This window comes from Anabrus simplex, chromosome 2, assembly GCF_040414725.1.
Source record: "Anabrus simplex isolate iqAnaSimp1 chromosome 2, ASM4041472v1, whole genome shotgun sequence".
In the NCBI taxonomy this organism is placed as follows: domain Eukaryota; kingdom Metazoa; phylum Arthropoda; class Insecta; order Orthoptera; family Tettigoniidae; genus Anabrus; species Anabrus simplex.
This window is the reverse complement of record NC_090266.1, coordinates 671919995-671942551: the sequence shown is the minus strand read 5'-3', so window position 1 is coordinate 671942551 and position 22557 is coordinate 671919995. Positions and strand designations below refer to the sequence as shown.

General features: G+C 39.4%; 1 protein-coding gene across 3 annotated transcripts in view; it reads right to left on the bottom strand.

The window, feature by feature from the left end:
• Positions 1 to 22557, bottom strand: part of Ipo9 (Importin 9) — an 839375-nt gene that overhangs the window by 323856 nt on the left and 492962 nt on the right. For all 3 annotated transcript variants that reach the window (XM_067141231.2, XM_067141230.2, XM_068226247.1), the window contains one exon: positions 7168 to 7423. In XM_067141231.2, the coding sequence (XP_066997332.2) occupies positions 7168 to 7423 (256 nt within the window). The remainder of the gene's footprint in view (positions 1 to 7167; positions 7424 to 22557) is intronic.

Below are 22557 nucleotides of genomic sequence, written 5' to 3'. Positions count from 1 at the left end.
ACTAGTGTTGTGGCCTCATTTAGGTCTATACCTCTTATATATAAATCGTTAGAAACCGATTCTAACCATTGTTGTCTTGGTCTCCCTCTACTTCTCTTACCCTCCATAGCAGAGTCCATTATTCTCCTAGGTAACCTATCCTCCTCCATTCGCCTCACATGACCCCACCACCGAAGCCGGTTTTTGCGTACAGCTTCATCCATCGAGTTCATTCCTATATTAGCCTTTATCTCCTCATTCCGACTACCCTCCTGCCATTGTTCCCACCTGTTTGTACCAGCAATCATTCTTGCCACTTTCATGTCTGTTACTTCTAACTTATGAATAAGATATCCTGAGTCCACCCAGCTTTCGCTCCCGTAAAGCAAAGTTGGTCTGAAAACAGACCGATGTAAAGATAGTTTCGTCTGGGAGCTGACTTCCTTCTTACAGAATACTGCTGATCGCAACTGCGAGCTCACTGCATTAGCTTTACTACACCTTGATTCAATCTCACTTACTATAATACCATCCTGGGAGAACACACAACCTAAATACTTGAAATTATCGACCTGTTCTAGCTTCGTATCAGCAATCTGACATTCAGTTTTGTTGAGTTTCTTACCTACTGACATCAATTTAGTCTTCGAGAGGCTAATTTTCATACCATACTCATTGCACCTATTTTCAAGTTCCAAGATATTAGACTGCAGGCTTTCGGCACAGTCTGCCATTAAGACCAAGTCGTCAGCATAAGCCAAACTGCTTACTACATTTCCACCTAACTGAATCCCTCCCTGCCACTTTATACCTTTCAGCAGATGATCCATGTAAACTACGAACAGCAAAGGTGAAAGATTACAGCCTTGTCTAACCCCTGTAAGTACCCTGAACCAAGAACGCATTCTACCATCAATTCTCACTGAAGCCCAATTGTCAACATAAATGCCTTTGATTGATTTTAATAATCTACCTTTAATTCCATAGTCCCCCAGTATAGTGAACATCTTTTCCCTCGGTACTCTGTCATATGCTTTCTCTAGATCTATGAAACATAAACACAACTGCCTATTCCTCTCGTAGCATTTTTCAATTACCTGGCGCATACTGAAAATCTGATCCTGATAGCCTCTCTGTGGTCTGAAACCACACTGGTTTTCATCCAAGTTCCTCTCAACGACTGATCGCACCCTCCCTTCCAAGATGCCAGTGAATACTTTGCCTGGTATACTAATCAATGAGATACCTCGATAGTTGTTGCAATCCTTCCTGTTCCCTTGCTTATAGATAGGTGCAATTACTGCTTTTGTCCAATCTGAAGGTACCTTACCAACACTCCACGCTAATTTTACTACTCTATGAAGCCATTTCATCCCTGCCTTCCGGGTGTAAGGAAATTTAAATTAAAGCTACATTTGAAACTTAAAAAACCGAAACCATAACTGAATAGTGCGTATCTTGGAGGGCTGGGGACCCATCAGGTGGGGAAACCAACTTCTCCCATTGCCGGTCAAAACTACAAGACGGAGGGAACGAGCTTGGCTATGGCCAAGTGGCCAGAGCCGGAAGGGGTGAAATCGTGAAATAAGCAATGAGCGCTCCCGCATTTCTAGCATTTGCCAATAGTAAGGAGTTTTATTATGGCCAATGAGGACCCAGAAAAAAAATGCTGACCGAATACCGGGCGTAGCTTTGAGAAATTTCTATTCTGATGAAACCGGAAATTCCTCGAAGCATCCTATAAACCTTATACGTGCAACTACACCATGTCTAAAAAGTTATAATGACCCTATTTTTATGGAAAACATGATTTATACATAAAATCGCCAAAAACCAATATCCTAAAATTATTTAAATTTTAAAATGGGTGAATTGTTTTAACCTCAACATTGACTGACTCTATGTGTATAATGTGTAACCTCAAGATTGACCGTGTATAATATTTTAAAAATAAGTTTTTTTTTCACGTGTGTTTTAAATGAAAATTTTTTTTGTATGTGTGTTTTAAGGGAAATTTTTTAAATAATTTTAGGATATTGGTTTTCGGCGATTTTATGTATAAATATTTTCTGTAAAAATAAGGTCTTTATAACTTTTTAGACACTGTGTAGTTGCACATGTAAGATTTGTAGGATCCTTCAAGGAATTTCTGGTTGCATCAGAATGGAAATTTCTCGAAGCTACACTTGGTATTTGATCAGCGTTTTTTTCTGGGCCCTCATTGGCCATAATAAAACTCTTTACTATTGGCGAATGCTAGAAATGCGGGTGCGCTCGTTGGTTGTTTCGCGATTTCACCACTTCCGGCTCTGGCCACTTGGCCATAGCCAAGCTCGTTCCCTCCATCTTGTAGTTTTGACTGGCAATGGGAGAAGTTGGCTTCCCCACCTGATGGGTCCCCAGCTCTCCAAGGTAAGCACTATTCGGTTATGGTTTCGGTTTTTTAAGTTTCAAATGTAGCTTTAGTTTGCTCGAAATTCCTCCCACTCACCAAATTTAATTTCACATGACTTAGCCTGCGCGGCTAGTCATATTCATTTTGTTTTAGAGGCACTTCCCTTTCCTTTTGGTTTCGTAAATTGCTTTATATATAAAATTACATTTCCTTATATGGCCAAGTTCAAGAGAGTTGGATTTATGAAACACAACAATTTCACAATCGAAAATTTACATGTGCGGCACAGGTTACCTCAAAAATAAAGACCCTTTTAAATTTTTCAAAATTATAATTCTTGATATACAAAATATAAAATGATAATACAATTTAGTTCAGTAATTCTTCTTATTCATTCAATAATTTATAAAAAAAATAGCTTTCAATATGTTCTTTAAATTAACATTTCCTAACACACATAAATTCTTCAAACAATGTAGAAGAAGAATGATCCTTATTCAAAGAAACCCTTTAAAAGAAGCCACGGAAATTTGTGGAAAAACAAGTGCCACACCAAAAGAGAAGGAAACACCTTGGTGGCATGACCGAGTGAAGACAGCAGTAAAAGATAGAAATATACTGAAAAGAAAATTAGACCTCAAAAAACAGAAAACAGATGATACAAGAAATGAATTAGAAATTGAACATCTAGCACAGGAATATCGGAAAAAGAAACTGGCTGTAAAAAGACTGATCCAGGAAGAAAAGGAAAAGTGCTGGGATGACTTTACTACAAGGATAGAGGAAGACTGTCATGGAAGTAGGAAACTACTATACAAAATATTAAACAGTAAAAGAAATGAAAATATAAACATCCTTGCACTGGAAACAGATGATGGTAGCTTAATACAAACGGAGGAAGGGATCAGGGATGAAATGAAGAAGTACTTCAACATGCTGTTAAATGGAGATGGGGGCAACACCAATGATTGTAGTGTAGATTAAGCCGAAAGCAACAAATACCCATTAACATGGCTTGAGGTAGAAACAGCACTAAAGAGCATGCAAAATGGGAAGTCCCCAGGCTTTGATGATCTCAGCTCAGACATGATAAAGGCAGCTGGAATACCACGCTTGAATTGCCTATATAGAGTGTTATCAGTGATTTGGGAAAGTAACAAAATTCCAGAAGATTGGAGTAAAGGAGTCATCATCCCGGTGTTCAAAAAGGGCAACCGACGGAAATGTGGAAATTACAGAGGCATCACGCTGTTGACACACTCACTGAAGCTGCTGGAAAAGATCATAGAAACAAGACTTAGGAAGATAGTGGAACCTTTGCTTGAGGAAGAACAACACAGGTTCAGGAAAGGTCGAAGTACTGTGGATCTTATCTTTGCAGTAAAGATGCTGACAGAAAAGTACTGGGAATATGGAAGAAATCTTGTGATTGCATTTGTGGGCATTGAAAAAGCATATAATAGTGTTCCTCGAAACAAGATATGGGAATGTCTGGAAGACCTTAAGGTGCCAAAGTACTTAATTGACAAAGTGAAGATGCTATACCAGAAGTGCTACAGCTGTGTCCAGATAGGCACGGACGATCAAAATGGTTTGAAACAAAGAGAGGTGTCCAACAAGGAAGTGCTCTGTCACCACTCCTGTTCATAATAGTAATGGACAAGGTCATCAAATCTATCAAAAAAATGGACAGTGAACCAAACGCACTGGTATTTGCTGATGATGTGCTTTTATGGGGAGAGACAGAAGCTGAAGTTCAGAAGAAACTTAATGAATGGAACAACACATTTAAAAATTTTGGACTGAAGATGAGCAAAACAAAGACAGTGGAAACGACCATCAACAGGGAAGGAGCAAGCTCAAATATATTTCTGGAAGGAGCAAAAATCGAATCAGCTTCCCACTTCAAGTACCTCTTAAGCACAATATCGAAAGATAACTCTGTTAGGCAGGAAACACTCGGCAGGACACAGAAAGCATCAAGCTTCTACAGTCAAGTCAGGAATCTCATCTGGGACTGCAAAATACCACAGAAAGCGAAAACAATCATGTACCACACTTACTTCGTACCAATCCACACGTACAGTTTAGAGACATGTACCCTACTAAACAAAGACTTCAGTAGAATCCAAGCAACTGAAATGAGATTCATTAGAACCATGAACCAAACAACCAGAAAGGACAAGATCAGAAATTAAGAGAATAGGAAAGTAGCTGGTATTGAGGTTCCTATTATCAGTGTCATAAAAAAATGCAGACTTCAGTGGTATGGGCACATAATGAGAATGAACAGGGAAAGACCTGCCAGAAAATATTTCAACCTTAATCTCGTAGGAAGAAGAACACAGGGAAGACTAAGAAAACATTGGATAGAGACTGTAAGACCAGATGTGGAGGAGAGAGGATACAAATGGGAGGATGTACTGGATCAGAAGATGTATGAAGACAGAAGGAGATGATGAGCGCTTGTACACCACACCTGGGAAACTGGAGTTGGGAAATGATGATGATGATGATGATGATGATGATGATGAATGTTTTTTCTTGAGGCTTCTTGAAATTACAAAACAATTCTTGTCTGAACTTCGATAATATAATTTTATTAAACACCATAATTTCCACTTTGCCGTCCCACCACAGGTGACAGCACATTCTAATTTTGTGCTTCTCGTCGTTAGTTCCAAGACAGAATTGATTCATCAGAACTGATCATGAATCAGTAACCTAACTCACAAGAGCATTCTCTGATAACAACACAACTTGTATTAATTCTGGCTTAAGTACAGTAATAAGAATGACAATTGAAGCACTTTTACTTACCGCATTATCCTTAATTGTTTTCAGTAGATTGATCCTTGCCTTGCTTTAATGCTAATAAAACATATATATTTTCCACTCTGGAAGACAAAATGCTCTTTAATTAAGCTCACATAACATACACTGTGGAAATTGAGCTTCTGTGGGCAAAGCAAAAGGTACCGCGACAAGGCCGGTGACAAACCAACAAGCAGAACAGCTGGGAAATGATAACTGACAATGGACTACGTGACCATGCAGTTGGCGTAGGTTTAGTTCAGTACTCACTCAGTGTTAATGATGACTGGTGCTTAGTATCAGAAACCATTTTATATTGTTGGGCAACTTCACGAACAGAGTGAATAAAATGCGCTTGGTCGCTACCAAAATGACATAACGAACTTTGCAAGCACAGAATAAACTGTTGAATAGTGTTCATTGTGGTAAATCATGAAGGGCAGGACATAACGCACTTTGCACACCCGAAGTCTGGCCGGAGTCAAATTAACACATAATACACAACTCAATAACTTTGTAGCCGTTCACAACATGACATAACACAGTATACATGCGCAAGCAGCTCGCTCTCCTCTCTTCTGGCATTGAAGGCACAGGATCAATTAATTATCACTCACTTTAAAAAATGTAATCTTGTGCCATCTGAAACATCTAGTATTACTATTCCTGGGCCAATGAGAAATCCTATTTTGTTGGAAACTTTCCACAGACCATTTTCCTATGAAACTCTATGTCATCCAACAAATTCCAGCTTTTCAGCAAACTCAGTGAAGCATGATATTCACTATAAACATACTTGACTGCCAGTACAGTTTTCCCCGACACCATGGTTCATTACAAGGTTGTTTAACATGATGGTCCAAGACCCTAACTGAAACAACACAAACACATAAAAGATTCTGCTGAAAAAGCAGTGATAATGTTGCAGGTGCTTCATGTTGAAGATTTCAATATCACTTATTAGAAGCCCCAGGTATAAATATGTGGAGCAGAGCTGATAAACTGGATTACTGTGCTAAATGCAGTAGAATTAGAATTGGGATTTAGGATTTGGGTAGATGTCCTAGGGTTTGAAATATGGGACCACCGGTATTCTTAGGTATGTGTGCAACTGTGGTAATATAGTGTATATATACAATGGATAGCACATGAAAGATAACAGGGAACAAGGATGGAACCATTATACTGCACTTTGGCTCTCTGGTCCTCTAATGGTAGGCATATGTGGCTATGAAGAAAAGCAAAGCAAAGCAAAGCAAAGCAAAGCAAAGCAAAGCAAAGCAAAGCAAAGCAAAGCAAAGCAAAGCAAAGCAAAGCAAAGCAAAGTCATCTCCGTACAGGCCATGAAGGTCCTTGGAGGAGTGGAAGGTAAAGGCTTCCACTATCCGTAACCTCGGCACTTGATGGGGTAGAGTGGTTAGCTCTACGCCCGGCCGCCTTTGCCCCCAGGAATTAACCTGGTACTCATTTTTGGTGTAGACTGAGTGAACCTCAGGGCCATGTGCACCTCTGGAAGTGGAAATCTCTTTTCTTAAATTTTACAACTTCCTGACGGGGAATCAATCCCACCTCCTTCAGTGTGAGCCGAGCACGCCTTTACCGCCTCGGCCAGGTAGCCCCTCTATGAAGAAAAGATTACTTCAAATTATAATTCATGAAAGAGCAGCGTCTAAACTATTCCGCATGGAAATTTAATTTTAGTTGGGAATTATAACTTTCATAACTCAAAATGAGTTTCCAGAGCTGAAAAGTGAAGGCAGAGTGAGATTTTATCTACTTCATTCCATTGTGTATGCTGTGCATTATGGGCTACACCAGCCAGCTGAACATAAAACATAGCAGTGCACAAAAGGATTCTTAGTATCTAGGTATGAAATGAGCTGCTAAAAAGATTAAATCAGAGATTACTAATCAAAAAGAAGTTTTGACAATTAAATAATGTATGTAGTATTTGAGTTATTAGAAAATATATACAATACCTCTGTGACAGATAACTCTTCTTCTATAACCAACCCAAGACATTTCACCAATTCATTTATCAGAATTTTCAGTATTTTCACAACCAATGGAACGTTTGTCCAAAGATCATATTCTCCTCCAAGTACTTGACAACGAGTTCTGGATACCATTCGACGTCTTGTTTCAAAGTTATGATCATCTTTCACGACGATAGGTCTCAGTCGGTTGTCTTTTAAAAGTACTCCATGATGCAAGAGTTTGCACAGAGCCATTACACTAAAAATTAAAAAATACACATAAGAACTCTCAAGGAAACAAAATTGAAACAAAACAGAAGGTAGAAATGAAACACCTTTCGAGGAGTATATATATTTTTACAACTTGCCTTACATCACACGACACAGATAGGTCTTATGATGACGATGGGATAGGAAAGGGTTAGGAGCGAGTAGGAAATGGTCGTGACCTTAATTAAGGTACAGCCCCAGCATTTTGCTGGCGTGAAAATGGGAAACAACAGAAAACCATCTTCAAGGCTGCCGAAACTATCTTCCGAATGCAAGCTCACAGCTGCGCACCCCTAACTGCACGGCGAATTTGCTCAGTTAGGAGTATTTTGGATGTTCCGATATCTACATGCACACAATCAGGCAGAAAGTGTTAACTATAATGAATATGTATGCTATGTCTTCAGTATACTAAAATATAGATCAAACATCCAGTATTATATGAAATTCCCATAACAATAAAAACATGAATGTAGCAGGCCTCTCATTCGTTCGCTCACTCATTTGGACTTTCATCTCCAGAAGCTACCTCATTATCTTGCCAAATGTATAAGTGCCCTGGCTGTGAACCTTCACATTATACCAATTTAGTGTTCATCATAACTACCTAAAGGGACTTCCACTAGCTTTCTGTGGCAAACATAAACAGGTAGAAATGCACTGAAGAATAATGAGTGGGAATTCGTATAGCCTATCTGTACCAAAGTTGGTGATGTATGCAATACTGATCAAACATGGAACTCAAGGGACAATGAAAACATTTAATACAGGGTGATGGATACACACACAGTAATGAGTGTAACTACTCTGAGTGGCTACACTGTATAAGCAGTTGATCTGGCCCTGTCGTACAAATGTTGAATATTTGTCTGGGGTATAGTATTTCTATACTTATAGTACATTTTGGCATGGCTGAGCGATGATTTTTCCCACAGCTGAGCTATAGTTTGGTGCCTTTCCATCATATCCCACATGTGCACTATGGAGCTAAGGTTCAAGAACCTAGCAGCCCAAGGTGGAAGGCAAACATTTTGTATCGCTTCATGAATTATGCTCGCAGCACAAGGATACGCATTATCCTGGTGATAGACAGGATTCTGTAAAGTGTCCTGATATGACTGGAGGACAGGATTGACATTACGGATGTATAAAGCACTCATCATTGTTCCCTGAATGAATACAAGAAGCAATTGAGATTTGTAGCTTATTGACCCAACATCCATAATTCCAGGTGCAGGTCCTCAATGGCAGGTGCAAATTAATTGATTTTCCTGTTCACCTGCATGTCTATGGACATGAAGACTGGTGTCACTTTGACCAGGACAGAAATGACTCCCATCACTAAATACCACTGTTCTTCATCTGTTCAATGTACTCTCTCCCGACACCACACGAGACATTCTCACTGAATATGGGTAAACGTGACAGAGGAGCGTACGTACACAGACCTACCATGAACAATGGTTTATTTAGTGTGTGTGCAAGCACATGGGGTCCACAGTAGCTCTGATTGCATCTGCAATCGCCAACCTGTCAGTCAGGGCGGCCCTAATGATCCTTTTGTCCACGTCTCATCGGTTCTGGTATGTGCCGCTAGTGGGGCATATCTACAGTGGGAACACTTTTGTGAAACTTTGACCTCATCAATCCCACTTTTGTCCATTGTTTTGACAAAATCTTTCATTAAATGTAACTTGATATGGACAGGAGGTAATAAAAATTTGAGGGAAATTCCAAGTTGAAACTCTGGACTATTTTCATCTGGTTCTGAACTTTGCTATAATTAACCCCATCTTGAGTTTAATTCGTATATTAAAAAAATAAAAAATAAACTTAGTATATCCTGGTTGCATACTGATCAAAAGCCCAATAACTTCCAGGTTCCCATGTTTGCCAATTATAATAATTGAAATCACAGCTTTCCAGAGGATACGCATGTTCTGACATGTTTCTTTTAGATTTACACCATAACAAACCAGTGCCAAAGGATAAATGTTACCATCGTGAAGTAAGACTTCATTTCATAATCTAATATTTCGTACATCACCCGACTTTGTTCGACTGCACTCCATTATTTTTGTTTCGGATTTATTTACCATAATCTTGTGCTCTTTCTGCCGGCTTCGTGGTGTAGGGGTAGCGTGCCTGCCTCTTACCCGGAGGCCCCGGGTTCGATTCCCGGCCAGGTCAGGGATTTTTACCTGGACCTGAGGGCTGGTTCGAGGTCCACTCAACCTACGTGATTTTCTGACGGTGAGATTGCGGCCCCTGTCTAGAAAGGCAAGAATAATGGCCTAGAGGATTTGTCATGCTGACCACATGACACCTTGTAATCTGCAGGCCTTTGGGCTGAGCAGCGGTTGCTCGGTAGGCCAAGGCTCTTCAAGGGCTGTAGTGCCATGGTGGGGGGTTGTACTGTTTCTGCAAGACTGTGGCTTTACCATTCAGCAATTTCTCCAGATTTTCTGCAGGCTCAGATAAAATAATATCATTGGCAAATCTCAGAGTTTTGATTTCCTCTCTTTGGATAGTGATTCCTTTTTCAAATTCCTCTTTGATTTTCTTTCTGCCTGCTCTATATAAACATCAAAAAGGAGAGGGGACAAACTGCAGCCTTGTCAATTCCTTCTGGATTTTTGCTACTTTTTCATGGCCCTCGATTCTCATTACTGCAGCCTGATTTTTGTACAGACTGTAGATAATCCTTCTTCTCGGTATCTGATCACGATCACCTTCAGAATCTCAAACAGCTTGGCTCAATCAACATTATCAAATGCCTTTTCTAGACTAATGAATGCTATTTACATGATCTTGTCCTCCTTAATTCGATCCTCTAAGATCAGATGTAACGTCAGGATTGCTTCACGTGTTCATACACATTTCTTCTGAAGCCAAACTGATATTCTCTCAACTCAGCTTCAACTTGTCTTTCCATTCTTCTGTACATAATGCATGTTTAAGTTTTGCAAGCATGAGATACTAATGCTTAATTGGTGCAGTAGTTTTCACACTTGTCGGGACCTGATTTCTTGGGAATAGGTACTACTACATTCTGTCTAAAATCAGATGGCATTTCTCCTGTAACATACATCTTATACACTAAATAGGATAACCTCGCCTTGACAGTTTCTCCTAAGGCAGTCAGTAATTCTGAGTGTAGTCATAAATTTCAGGTGCCTTGTTCCTATTTAGGTCTCTCAACGCTCTGTTGAATTCTGACCTCAAGATTGGGTTTCCCATTTCATCAGCAACAGCCTCTTCTTTTTCCAGAACATTATCATCTACTTCTTTCCCTTGATACAGTTGTTGAATATGTTCCAGCGTTGTTTTCTTTCCCTAGATTGGTTTTCCGTCTGAGATTCTAATATTCATTCACCTACTTTTCCTTTCTCCAAAGGTTACACTGATATTCCTATATGCAGCATCTACCTTTCCTACAACCACACAACCTTCAACCTCCTTGCACTTCTCTTTCAGCCATTCTTCATTAGTTGTCCTGCACTTTCTATCTACTTCATTCTTTAATCACCTATACTCTCTTCTGCCCTCCTCATTTTCTGCATTCATTTACCTTCACCATCCATTAATCAGGTCTAGTATTTCCAGTGTAATCCATCGATTTTTACCTGATCCTTACATTTCTTCATAACTTTTCTTTAGTAGCTCTACCAATCTCATTCTATTATGCTTCTTTCAGCCTTCCCATTCAGTCCCAGTGCAACATGTTGCTTGAAACACTCCGTCACTTTTTTTTCCTTCAGCTTGTCTTGAACCCATCTCCTTGCACTCCTTCCTTTCTTGAATTTCTTCAATGTCAGATGGTATTTCATGACCACCAAGTTACATTTCTGAGAATTCTTGCCAAGTTAAGCAGTAGAGTTCTTTGAACTGGCTAACAAATCCCTTACTCCACCTCACCTCCTGTAAACAAGTGTAGGCTATAGTGCAGTATTGTCATGCATCGTGCTGAATTCGGAGTTCACAGCACGTACAGAAAAGGAAAGGATACTGTATTTCCTTGTGTATTAGAACCCTCTGGCTTTTTGAGACAAAGAAAATTTTAAAAATTTGTCAGAGAAGAACAAAGATTCCGCTTCGAAATGGGTACAGGCCATACTGCAACTCCGATAACATCAAACAAATTTGTAAATAGTTTCTTTCATCTGAGCCGATCAATGAAAACACCCACTGAAATCATGCAGTACATCTGTGTTTCGTAGTTAATAATTATCCACCCCCGTAGTGTACTGCAGCTCCGATGACGCTGCACAAATAGGTGAATAGTTTCTTACGTCCAAACCTCACGTTGAAAGCACACATCAGTCATGCAATATGTCTGTGTTTTGTAGTTTAAAATGTCCGCCAGTGTAACGATTAACACAATTAGCTGCTCTTCTTGGGGGCCTGAGGTAGATTCCCGGTAATGCCAAAGATTTAAGAATGGTAGGAAGGTTGATATGTGGTAAAATGGTACATGCACCTCACCTCCATTGGGGCCGTGCATAAAAAGAGCTGCACTACCTCGGGATAAGGATACAAGTTTACTTTAGTTGAGAAATATTCACGGTTGTTGCTATTAGTATAGCAGGCAAGATCATTAACAAAGTGACTGTTTAATATCTCGAAACTCAGGCCAATATAGGTAATTATTGGAGAGAGGTAAGTTTGAAACATGATAAAAACAATCAAGTCATAAAGACTGTCTTAAAATACCTAAGTATTATTATTATTATTATTATTATTAATTATTAATTAATTAATTAATTAAAAAACTTACTCCACCTCACCTCCTGTAAACAAGTGTAGGCTATAGTGCAGTATTGTCATGCATTTGAACCCACTGTCTCCTGGATGCAAAGAACAAGTATGAAATATACTTAAAAATAAAGGTCTGGCTTTCAACAGCTGCAGTTATCCAAAGAATGGTTCCAGTCACTACGTCTTATATTCGGAAGTACAACTCGTAACATATGCTAGTGATCAGCTGATGGGCTGGTATGCTTTCTACAGCACGGCTTTTTTCGGAAGGGGTGGCTCGTGCTACACATACACCAACTGGGAATAACAAAGACCACCTCCAGAAACCATTTGGGAGTAGATTCTCACTGTTTCAACTCTATAATTGGGAATGAAACTATTTATAAAAGTTTCAAAAAGACAGGATCTCAAATGCTTTCGATGGCAGTGAAGCTGATGTCATTTGGGATGATGACAACACAGGTAGCAGGGAAGTTGGTGACACAAGACGACAACAATTCAAATGAAAGCAGTGATTAAGTTTACTGTGCGAAAGGCGTACCACTCAACTGAGAGACACAAATGACTGGCCAAACCCATTAGCGCCTACAGTTGCCATACGCCAATTAATGTTTCTGTGTTTTTGAAAGATCCTCCGAGAGCTGTAACAATTGTTAGAATGGTGCAAAAGAGATTGTTCAGTGTGTGAAGGGGTGAACAATGCAGATTGTCTGTCACTTACTCTGCTTTAATATAATGTGTGCTGCTGTGTGCACATTCAGCTCTACGGCAAGACACAAAGTAATGGACGTTGGTTCTGTGCAAGTAAATTTATTCTCACGCATTATACTCTTCTTAGGTTTCTACTTCAAATTATTGTTTTCAATTTTTCAGTGCATCCTTAGTGAGTAGTTACTGTAATTCAAACCAGCAGTAACCATGCTAGGATTGTTTTATTCAGGTGATTGCCATATGGCAAACCTAGGCCTTATTTTTTTTATCGTGGAAATTCTGGCACATTTGTTGAGCCTCCAGAACCAAATAGTGACATGGATGAGGATTCGGGAGGTAAAGATGAAGGAGTGGAAGTTATATTTAGCTCTACATACAAAAATTCCAAGGTAATGTTTCTTGGATATCCATACCCCTGACAGATTTGGGCACAACTCATCATCCACCAACCCCTCCTCAAGCAAAATTGTGGATATTGGAAACAGAAAATGAAAAATCAAAATTGAATCCTTGATGAGTAAAAGAGGCAGATTTTGACGTTGGGACTCAAATTTTGACATGAAGAATTTTGTCATGTCCGAGGCAATGAGAAGAGACAGAGTTCTTCAAATCTGTCATTCTGACTGGAGTAGGACATTGATGATGATGATGATGATGATGATGATGATGATGATGATGATTGTCGCCATTGATGAGATGTGGGCACGAGCCTACAAGTGTGAATTAAGGCATCAATCGAATGCATGGTGTCACTCAGGTTTGCCCACGTCCAAAGAAATTTCGACGGGAACCTAGTCGGGGAGAGCTCGTGCTGATTGTGGCATACAACTATGAGGGTGTTATTCGTACGCATGCTGTGTCTGAGGGACAAACGATCAACAGTGACTACTATTGACGATTTCTGGAGTGACACCTACGTCTGGCTATGTGGCGCAAACATCCACGTTTATTGCGAGACCATTGCCCTATTGTGTTGCATGACAACGCACGTCTAGGGATGTGATGGCCCTGATCGAGGATACAATGGCGTCTTAGAGGACGAATGAATAAAAACGCTGATCACATCACTTAGCTACCCTATTATTCAGCGAGATTCTGTGCAGGTAACGTCGTGAGAAGGAGTTTTCATTTACGCGACTGATCGTGTGGGGACTTGTAAATTTTGTTGGAAGATGCTCAGTCTGCATTTATTCAACTTTTCTAATGCTGGGAGAATGGCATTTAACTTTAACTAAAAGCGGCCCCAGGGGCTCTCAACTTGGGAGCATGGTTTGGTGACTGCGGAGCCCTGAGCTGAGTCCTGGCATTGCTTCCACTTACTTGTACTAGGCTTCTCACTTTCTTCTATCCTATCCAACCTACCCCTGTCAACTCTTGTTTTATACCAACTCAGACAGTATTAGGTTTCCAAGGCCTAGGGAGTCCTTCATTTTCACACCCTTCGTGGACCTCGTCTTTCTTTAACTGATACCTTCCTTTTTTGAAGTGTTGGATCTCTTCCACTTTTTCTCTCTGATTAGTGTTATATAGAGTATGGTTGCCTAGTTGTACTTCTTCTTAAAGCAATAATCACCACCACCACCACCTCGACAAAGTTGCGAGATGGACAGCAGACAATGGCATGATGGTTAACAGGTTGTAAGTTTCGCAAAGAGGAGAAGTCCTATCAGTTGAAAGTGTGATCGCTGCAGAAAGCTCTGAAGTGGATGAATATGACCAGTATGAAACAGGTGATATTATTAAACCAAAGCCAAAACTTAGTGAAATTAAAGACCATCTAAACATTGTTATTAAATACGTTGAAGAAAAACAATGAAAGCATATCTACATATTGCGAACATTTGAGGCATCTGCGTGAGTTAATTATTAAAAAAATTAATGTCAAAAGAAGACAACAAAAGATCAGCAGTTTCTTCAAACCAGTAAACTTCCTTTCTGCTGCGTAAGTGACAGTAAGTGACAATTCTTCCAATAAGATGTTATACAGAAATACAATCAAAACCATAAACATATAATTTTTATCTTTCATTACAGATATACCAACGAACCATTATGGAACGTTCAAGAACATTTTAAATCCAATATCACATCAGAAAGTATTTCATCAACAAGCTTGTTCAAGAACAATTTTACCCCATTGATAATATAAATTAATACCAATACATTTTATAAATGTTACTCCAGCAACGAGAACAAGTCTATCGACCATATGACAATTATCAACTGCAGAAAATATTCAATACTGTTATGACGTTTTAATGACAATTATACAAGTTAAGCAACAGGAATCAACACAACTAGCCAGATCTCAAAAGTTTTTATTTTTATTTTATTCTTATTTTTAAACAATTTTAAAAGATGTTCACCAGATGAGTTTCGGCAATAAAATGTTAGACTGAAGAAGATTTTAGACAAAAAGTGTTAGCTTAAGACATAGTTTTATTGTTGTGTGACTTTTAAAATGTTATAAGATTATCAATTAGTTTTATAGGAGCAATCTTGAACCAAAAGAATTGTTTTATGATCTTATACAATCTTAGATTAATGATAGTTTGGCTGATGATGCTCACGAAAAAGAGCAAAACATGTACCATATAAACATCATAATAAATATGTAAGTTTATACTATATTTTTATTGTATTGAAAAGGTGGCAATTAGCAAAACTAAAGGAATTGTATCACAAGTAGATCTTCAATACGGACAAGGAAAATGAAGTTTATAACCTGCGATGTGAGGTATGTTCCGAGCTGTCAGCGGAGAAATGGCGTGGAATGACATTAGTAGACGAATAAGTTTGAGTGGCATCTTTAAAAGTAGGAAAGATCACAATATGAAGATAAAGTTGGAATGCAAGAGGACAAATTGGGACAAATATTCATTTATAGGAAAGGGAGTTAGGGATTGGAATAACTTACCAAGGGAGATGTTCAATAAATTTCCAATGTCATTGAAATCATAAGAAAAGGCTAGGAAAACAACAGATTGGGAATCTGTCTAAATGTAGATCAGTATTGATTGATTGATTGATTGATTGATTGATTGATCAGCCAGAGAGGGTAGGATATATAAGGCTAAGGTCAGGAACCACTCTCGTAGTTTGATTGCTGCCTGCTAGACTGATTACTTTGGATCGAGTACGGGTATTTTGGTCGCCTTGAAAAAGAATACTGCAATGTATTCAAAACGTCGGCAAACTGTACGGAATGTAAAGAAAACAACAACACGGTTCAACCTGGAAAAAGAAGTAAATAATTCTACGCACCGTGGAAGCTTCACTTCTAAGATAAGACTGATGACGGAAAAGAAAATGGAGTAGATGTCAAAGAAGATACCGTATTCCAAATGTTAAGCTGCGCCTAGTGTAGACGCTCCCTCACCCCTGAGTAATTGCGGAGCAAGGGCCCTCGCTACGAGCCGGAGGTCAGTCGGTTTTTGTCCGCGCATCAAAGGGTTTCGCTCATCGAATTTCTCTCAGTGTAAATGTGGTCCCCGTAGTTGCGCGAGGGATGAATCAAGAACAGTACTTGCAGCACATCGAGCACTACAAACAGAGATTTTATGTGGATTCCAAAAAACAAAAACTATTTCAATCACATTAAAAGAGAAGATGCATGGAAGGAAATTAGTTCTCAACTAAACTTTCCTATTTCTACAGTGAAAGCGAAGATGAAAGTGCTACTGGGATCACATCGAAGTGAAAGATCGAAAGAAAATAAGAGCAGAGTCACTGGATCAGGTAAGCTGTTACTATTGGTTTATAATGCAAAATTGTGTCATTTCATTACTTCTTGAACCTACCGGTATCTATTTTGAAGCATCCTTGGGTCATTGTGAAGAACTTCTACTAGTGGGCAGACAACACCACATTCAGAAGGCACAAGCCCTGAACATTTAGATTCGTCATATTTAGATGGGGTATTGCGCTTGTGACTAATTTTACTTGGTTTGTGATTTCTTTTTTCTTCCATTATTTTATCCTTATTTTACATTTTCACCCATTTTTTGTATTGATCCACAACAATTAACAAATATATCAAACGCTAATTTTTAAATAGGTGCGGTTTGGGTACGAAATGTATTTCTAAACTGAGTTAATATTGTGTGATTTTTAATTATTAGCATTCCTATATGTTCATTTGACTTTTTTTAAAATACATATATAATACTGAGTCGATTTACTGTTTTAAATGCGATTGATTATCGTTACCTTCACATAATCCTGAAATGTTTCAATCAACCCATCACAAACTTCTGGGACGAATTTTGATATAGTGCACTTCGATATTTTAAATAAATACTGCAAACTTGTGTATGAATCACCAGTTGCTAAGAAACGCAGTATGATAGCCAACCTTTCTTTCACTGTTACTGCTTCTCTGAATGCTGTGTCTTGTTTTTCAACGTTTTGACTGATCAGTGAAACGAGTTGTTCAAAATCTTGGGAACTCATGCGAAGTTCTTAATTGTATCATCAATGGGTTCCTGTACCATTTCTCTCATAAGGCTGTTTCCATATTGGCTTCTTCCAAGGAATAACTGCTTGTCCCACCATCGCCGAGGGCGCCGATTTTTCTTCCCTTTCTTGATCAAAAATGACATTGATATGATGGAAAATGTGGCTGCAGCGGCTGGAGGAACAAAACAAGTTTCCATGTTGGCTGCAAAACCAGAACATAAGCGTTCAGGCTTGTCGAAGGCGGCTCACCCCACTCGCGCTATTTTTTGCTTTGAATTGCACTCTGTTTTGGGTAGTGCGAAATTTCACTCGAAGTGAGTTTCACCCGAGTGACTTTCGCGAGGGAGTTTCGCTAGTGTAAATGCAGCTTTAGTGAAGTGATGTATATTTATCTACCCCTTAGTCCCGTTTCCTAATACTGGGTTGGGGACGAGGTGATATGAAATTATATAGGATTAAAAAAAAAAAAAAATTACAGTGGGTGCCCCTCCTGATGGCAACCTCAGGTGAGGAGATAATTAAGATGAAATGAATGACGGTGAATGAAGACATGGGTAAGGAGGTGGAAGGAATCGGCTGCAGCCTATGAATAGAACTCTCCTGGTATTTGCCATTATGCTCGGCAGTAAAGTGATAACTGGGGTTCAGAAATTTATTACTTAAAAAATGATAAAATATGAATTAAGAGTTATAGGGATAGGTAGCAAGTATTACAGTATTACTAATATTAAACATATGAAGTACCAAAATGTGATCAGCGAAAATACACCACGCAATTTACAACTGACAGAGAGCTACAGTACGTTAAAACGCTCAACATTCATTATCATAGCCTTGAGGCGCAGTTCTCGCTTGGATTTCCTAAATAAAAATAAAAAACCAAAAGACAAAGTATTAGCACCTGTTGGCCTAAGTTAGAGGACACTGCCAGACAGGAAGTTTATTGATTTCATTATCGTATGTACCTCTTAATCTTCTTCTCTGCCAGCATGGCATACCACGACAATGAGCATTCTTAGGCTCCTTTGAAGGTCGCTCAATATTTTTTGTACTAGGAGAAGCTCCTTTCTATGTCACACATCATCACAGGAGCGTATTCAAACATTGTCCGTTCACTGCTGCTCAGCTGTGACTCGTCTTCGCCTAAACCAGATCCACTACCCTCTAAAATGGCACTAATTCTGCATATTGTTGTGTATCCCTCATTTACATTCAGTACCTTACTGAGTATGTTCTTCGCTGTAACTGACGCTCTACATCTTGCTTGTTCTACTTTGGAAACTTTACTATGTCCGAACTCTCACATAATTTTAAACCGGCAGTTTCTATGCAAGAGATAGTTTTCAACAGATCTCTATCATTTGAAGTAATATGTATTAATTTTTTCCAACAAATCATTGGAAAATATTCATGTGCAATTTTTATTGACGATGCCTTACTACTGTCAAAAGCAGAAACAATTTCTTGCATAGTTTCACAGTGTTCACAGTAGTACTTCACTGCGTTAAGCCACGTTCCCCATCAGGTCAGCACTGGCTGAGGAGGAAGCAATGGTGCATGATCTTTGAATTTTCCCACCCTCAGTGGAGCCTTCACAAATATTTTCTTAAAGCTTGATATTAACCAGTCAACATCAGAAAACTTATGCTGTATTCCTTCAGCAATACTGAGCAACCTCTGAGCAAGACATGTTAACATTCTCACTACCAAGCCCGTAGATTTTACAGGCCGTCTTCCTCCCAAAAATTGTCAAGCCCGTAGCTTCTATGGGGTCGCTCATTTAAACTAATGTTATTTTGCTAAGCGGTGCTTCTATGGGTCTGAACATGGGAGGACTATGCCTCATACTGTTAGTAACAAAACTGGGCAAAAGACAACACTCTAGTTGACATATTTTCAAGGACACGCCTTTCTCATGAAAGTGTTATCGCGCCACTTCACTGAGCACGCAAGTGGAAATGGAAGCTCACCAAAGTTTATCGTGGTATGATATTGAGGATTGTTTCGCTAATTTAAATGACGATGTGGATGATTTGAAGTATGAGGAACTAGATGCTGATATATTTTAAGGTATGGACTTGAAAAATACTACCGTATACAATAAGCATGGTGTATCGAAATAATGAGCGTTAACAAAACAGTACAATTTCCTCTAACACTTCACAATTCTGTTATACTGAATGCGTTGATCACTCAAATCAACTCCAGGCTTATGCATAGTTAGTGGTTTGAGTACTTTCTTCTACAACCAAGAAGTATGCTGTTAGGATATGCCACGTTTACAGCACAAGAAGTAAGAAATGAAGTGGGAAAACTCCTTGTAAAGGAGACACGCAACCAGTGAGAGCATTGTGGTGCTGCGTTGTGTATGGCGCCATGCTTCAAAATTTATCATACGAAGAAACAATACGATTCTGTACAGTAATGTACTTAAAACAATAATCATAGTGTAAAACATGCTATAAATTGAATCCGTACTGATAATAAGTGTGCTGGCCCCACAGTGTAAGGGCAGCGTGCTTGCCTCTTACCCGGAGGCACTGGGTTCAATTCTCAGCCAGGTCATGGATTTTTACCTGGAGCTATGGGCTTGTTTGAGGTCCCTTCAGCCTACGTTATTACAATTGAGGAGCTACAGTATCTGACGGTTAGATGGTGGTTCAGATCTAGAAAGCCTAGAAAAATGGCCGCGATGATTCGTGATGCTGACCACACGACACATCATAATCTGCAGGCCTTCAGGCTGAGCAGTGGCTGCTTGGTAGGCCATGGCCCTTCGGGGCTGTTGCGCCATGGGTTTAGTGATAATAAGTGAAATGATACAATTTTATGAACAGCGACCCTTTGTTGGAATTTTTTGCAACATTTATGTGGTTGAAAAATCCCCTGTAAAATTTGAGATTGTGTTTTTTTATTTATATGTTATTGCAGAAGAATAGACCCTCAAAATGATATAAAAGTTTGTAGTATAATTACAACACCAAATAAATTTAAATATAACAGAAAATGCCTGCTTTCCAGGGACATGTACATAAATGTGGTCTGGTAGTGATAGTGTTAAGTGGACTATTTTTGGGTAGACTACCTTAAGTCCCCTTGCTGTTTTCATCACCATGTATGGTGCAGCATCAGTTACAAACAAAAAGATTCATTCTCACTTAACTTTACCATCCCACAAAATCTTCATGGCATAGTCAAAATATACTGCAATTGTGGAATGGTTAGCCGCACCTAGAACCTCTGAATGAAATATATACAGGGTGGCCCACTTAAACCTTTCACCGCAGATATATCTGGAACAACAAGAGATATTAAAAAAATGACTTTCACGGACATGAAGGCAGGGAAGGGGCTAATTAAAGTAAGTACTATGAGCCAGTCAAAAACGTAGGAAAATAGTATTTTCACCATCAACTTACATTTTTTTTAAATGGACACCCTGTATTATTTCATGCGCAATCGTTAACATGAAAAATCACATAAGTAATGGCGTTTGTTTCATCGCAGTAGGTCAATTGCATCCCGAGATATTGCAACGTGAAGTTGACGCTTGAGATAAACAAAGCGCGCAGCAGTTGCACATCCTGAGAGTCCAGCACTAACCTCAGGGTCCTCTTACTCGTGATATGATTGCCGTACTACAATGCGACAGGCGCTGTACTTAATGTTATTTGCACTGTTATGAAGAGGCTTGAAACAATACCTATTTCCAGTCACACACAATGGAATTATAAGGAAAGGAATTGTTCGTTCATGTTCTATTGATCTCTACTACTGTGCAGTACTGGAATAGACATAACAGTAATGCAATTGAATATCACTGGTTGGGGTATTACAAAATCAATCGCTGACAGAGGATCTAGTAGAGGGGGAAAATGCTGGAAGTCAATTACATAATGTTACATGACAAGTACAGGGCATGTTACTGAACATTTTTAAATACTACATCGCACATGGTGAAGTGATGACATAAACGATGTTTGTACAGTAGTACGTACAAAACGAACAAAATTCTCAGAAACACACAAACATGTACGCCGGTAGATTTCTCACAACAGAAACTATACCAAGCATGTTCAAAGTGATCACCATTTACATGGCAACACAGCTGTGCACGCTCCAACACGGATTGACTCACTGCTGCCAGTATTTCTGGTGTTATTGCAGCACATGCAGCGGTGATACGGTCTTTCATGTTGTCCCTTGTTGTTGGAACCTGCTGATACACCACATTTTTCAAATGTCCCCAAAGAAAAATATCTAATTAGGTGAGGTCCGGCGATCGTGCTGGAAATCTCTGAACAGGACTGCCTCATCCTATCCATCGATTTGGGAACTGTTGATTTAGTGCATTTCTGGCCACTATGGCATTATGTGCAGGGCATCCACCATGCTGATACCACATTATTTGACGCAAATTCAGAGGTAGGCCTTCCAGTAATACAGGTAAGGTACGTCTCGATAACTGCCTGTACTTTCACCCAGTCAAAGTGCCATCAATGAAATACGGGCCAATGATGTGCTGTCCTACAATGCCACACCATACATTGATGCTCCACTGACGTTGATGGTCTACCTGACGAATCCAATGTGGGTTTTCCGTTGCCCAGTAATGCACATTGTGTAAGTTGATGTTCCCATGGTTTGCAAACGTGGCTTAATCGGTAAACAGTACTCTACGCATAACATCATGGCCTTGCTGCAGAATGCACTGGCAGTATTCCAGACGAATTTGAAAGTCATTGCCGTGAAGCTCTTGATGTAGTGACAGGTGGTATGGGTGGTATTTATGCCTGTGAAGAATGCGTAGCACGCTTGTTCAAGGGATTTCAATCTGTCTTTCTATTTCAAGAGAACTGGCATGAGGATTTATTGCAACGGCTGCCAGAACAGCGACTTCTGCTGCTTCATGTTATACTCTCTTGCTTCGGACCCGAGGTCGTGGAAACAAGCTTCCTGTCACGCGAAGTCTTGTAACAACATTAGTGAAGGTAGGACGGGTTGGATGATGTCTATTCGGGTAACGCTGTGCATACAGTTGTGCTGCTCGTGTGCCATATTCATGCGGAACAATGTCAACCTTTTCTCCCTTAGTGAAACCCATGTCAAATGCCTAGAAAGGATGGACAGTTACATTAATGCCATGTTTAAAATATTGATACCAATTACTGTGTACAGTACACCACTGTCATTTAC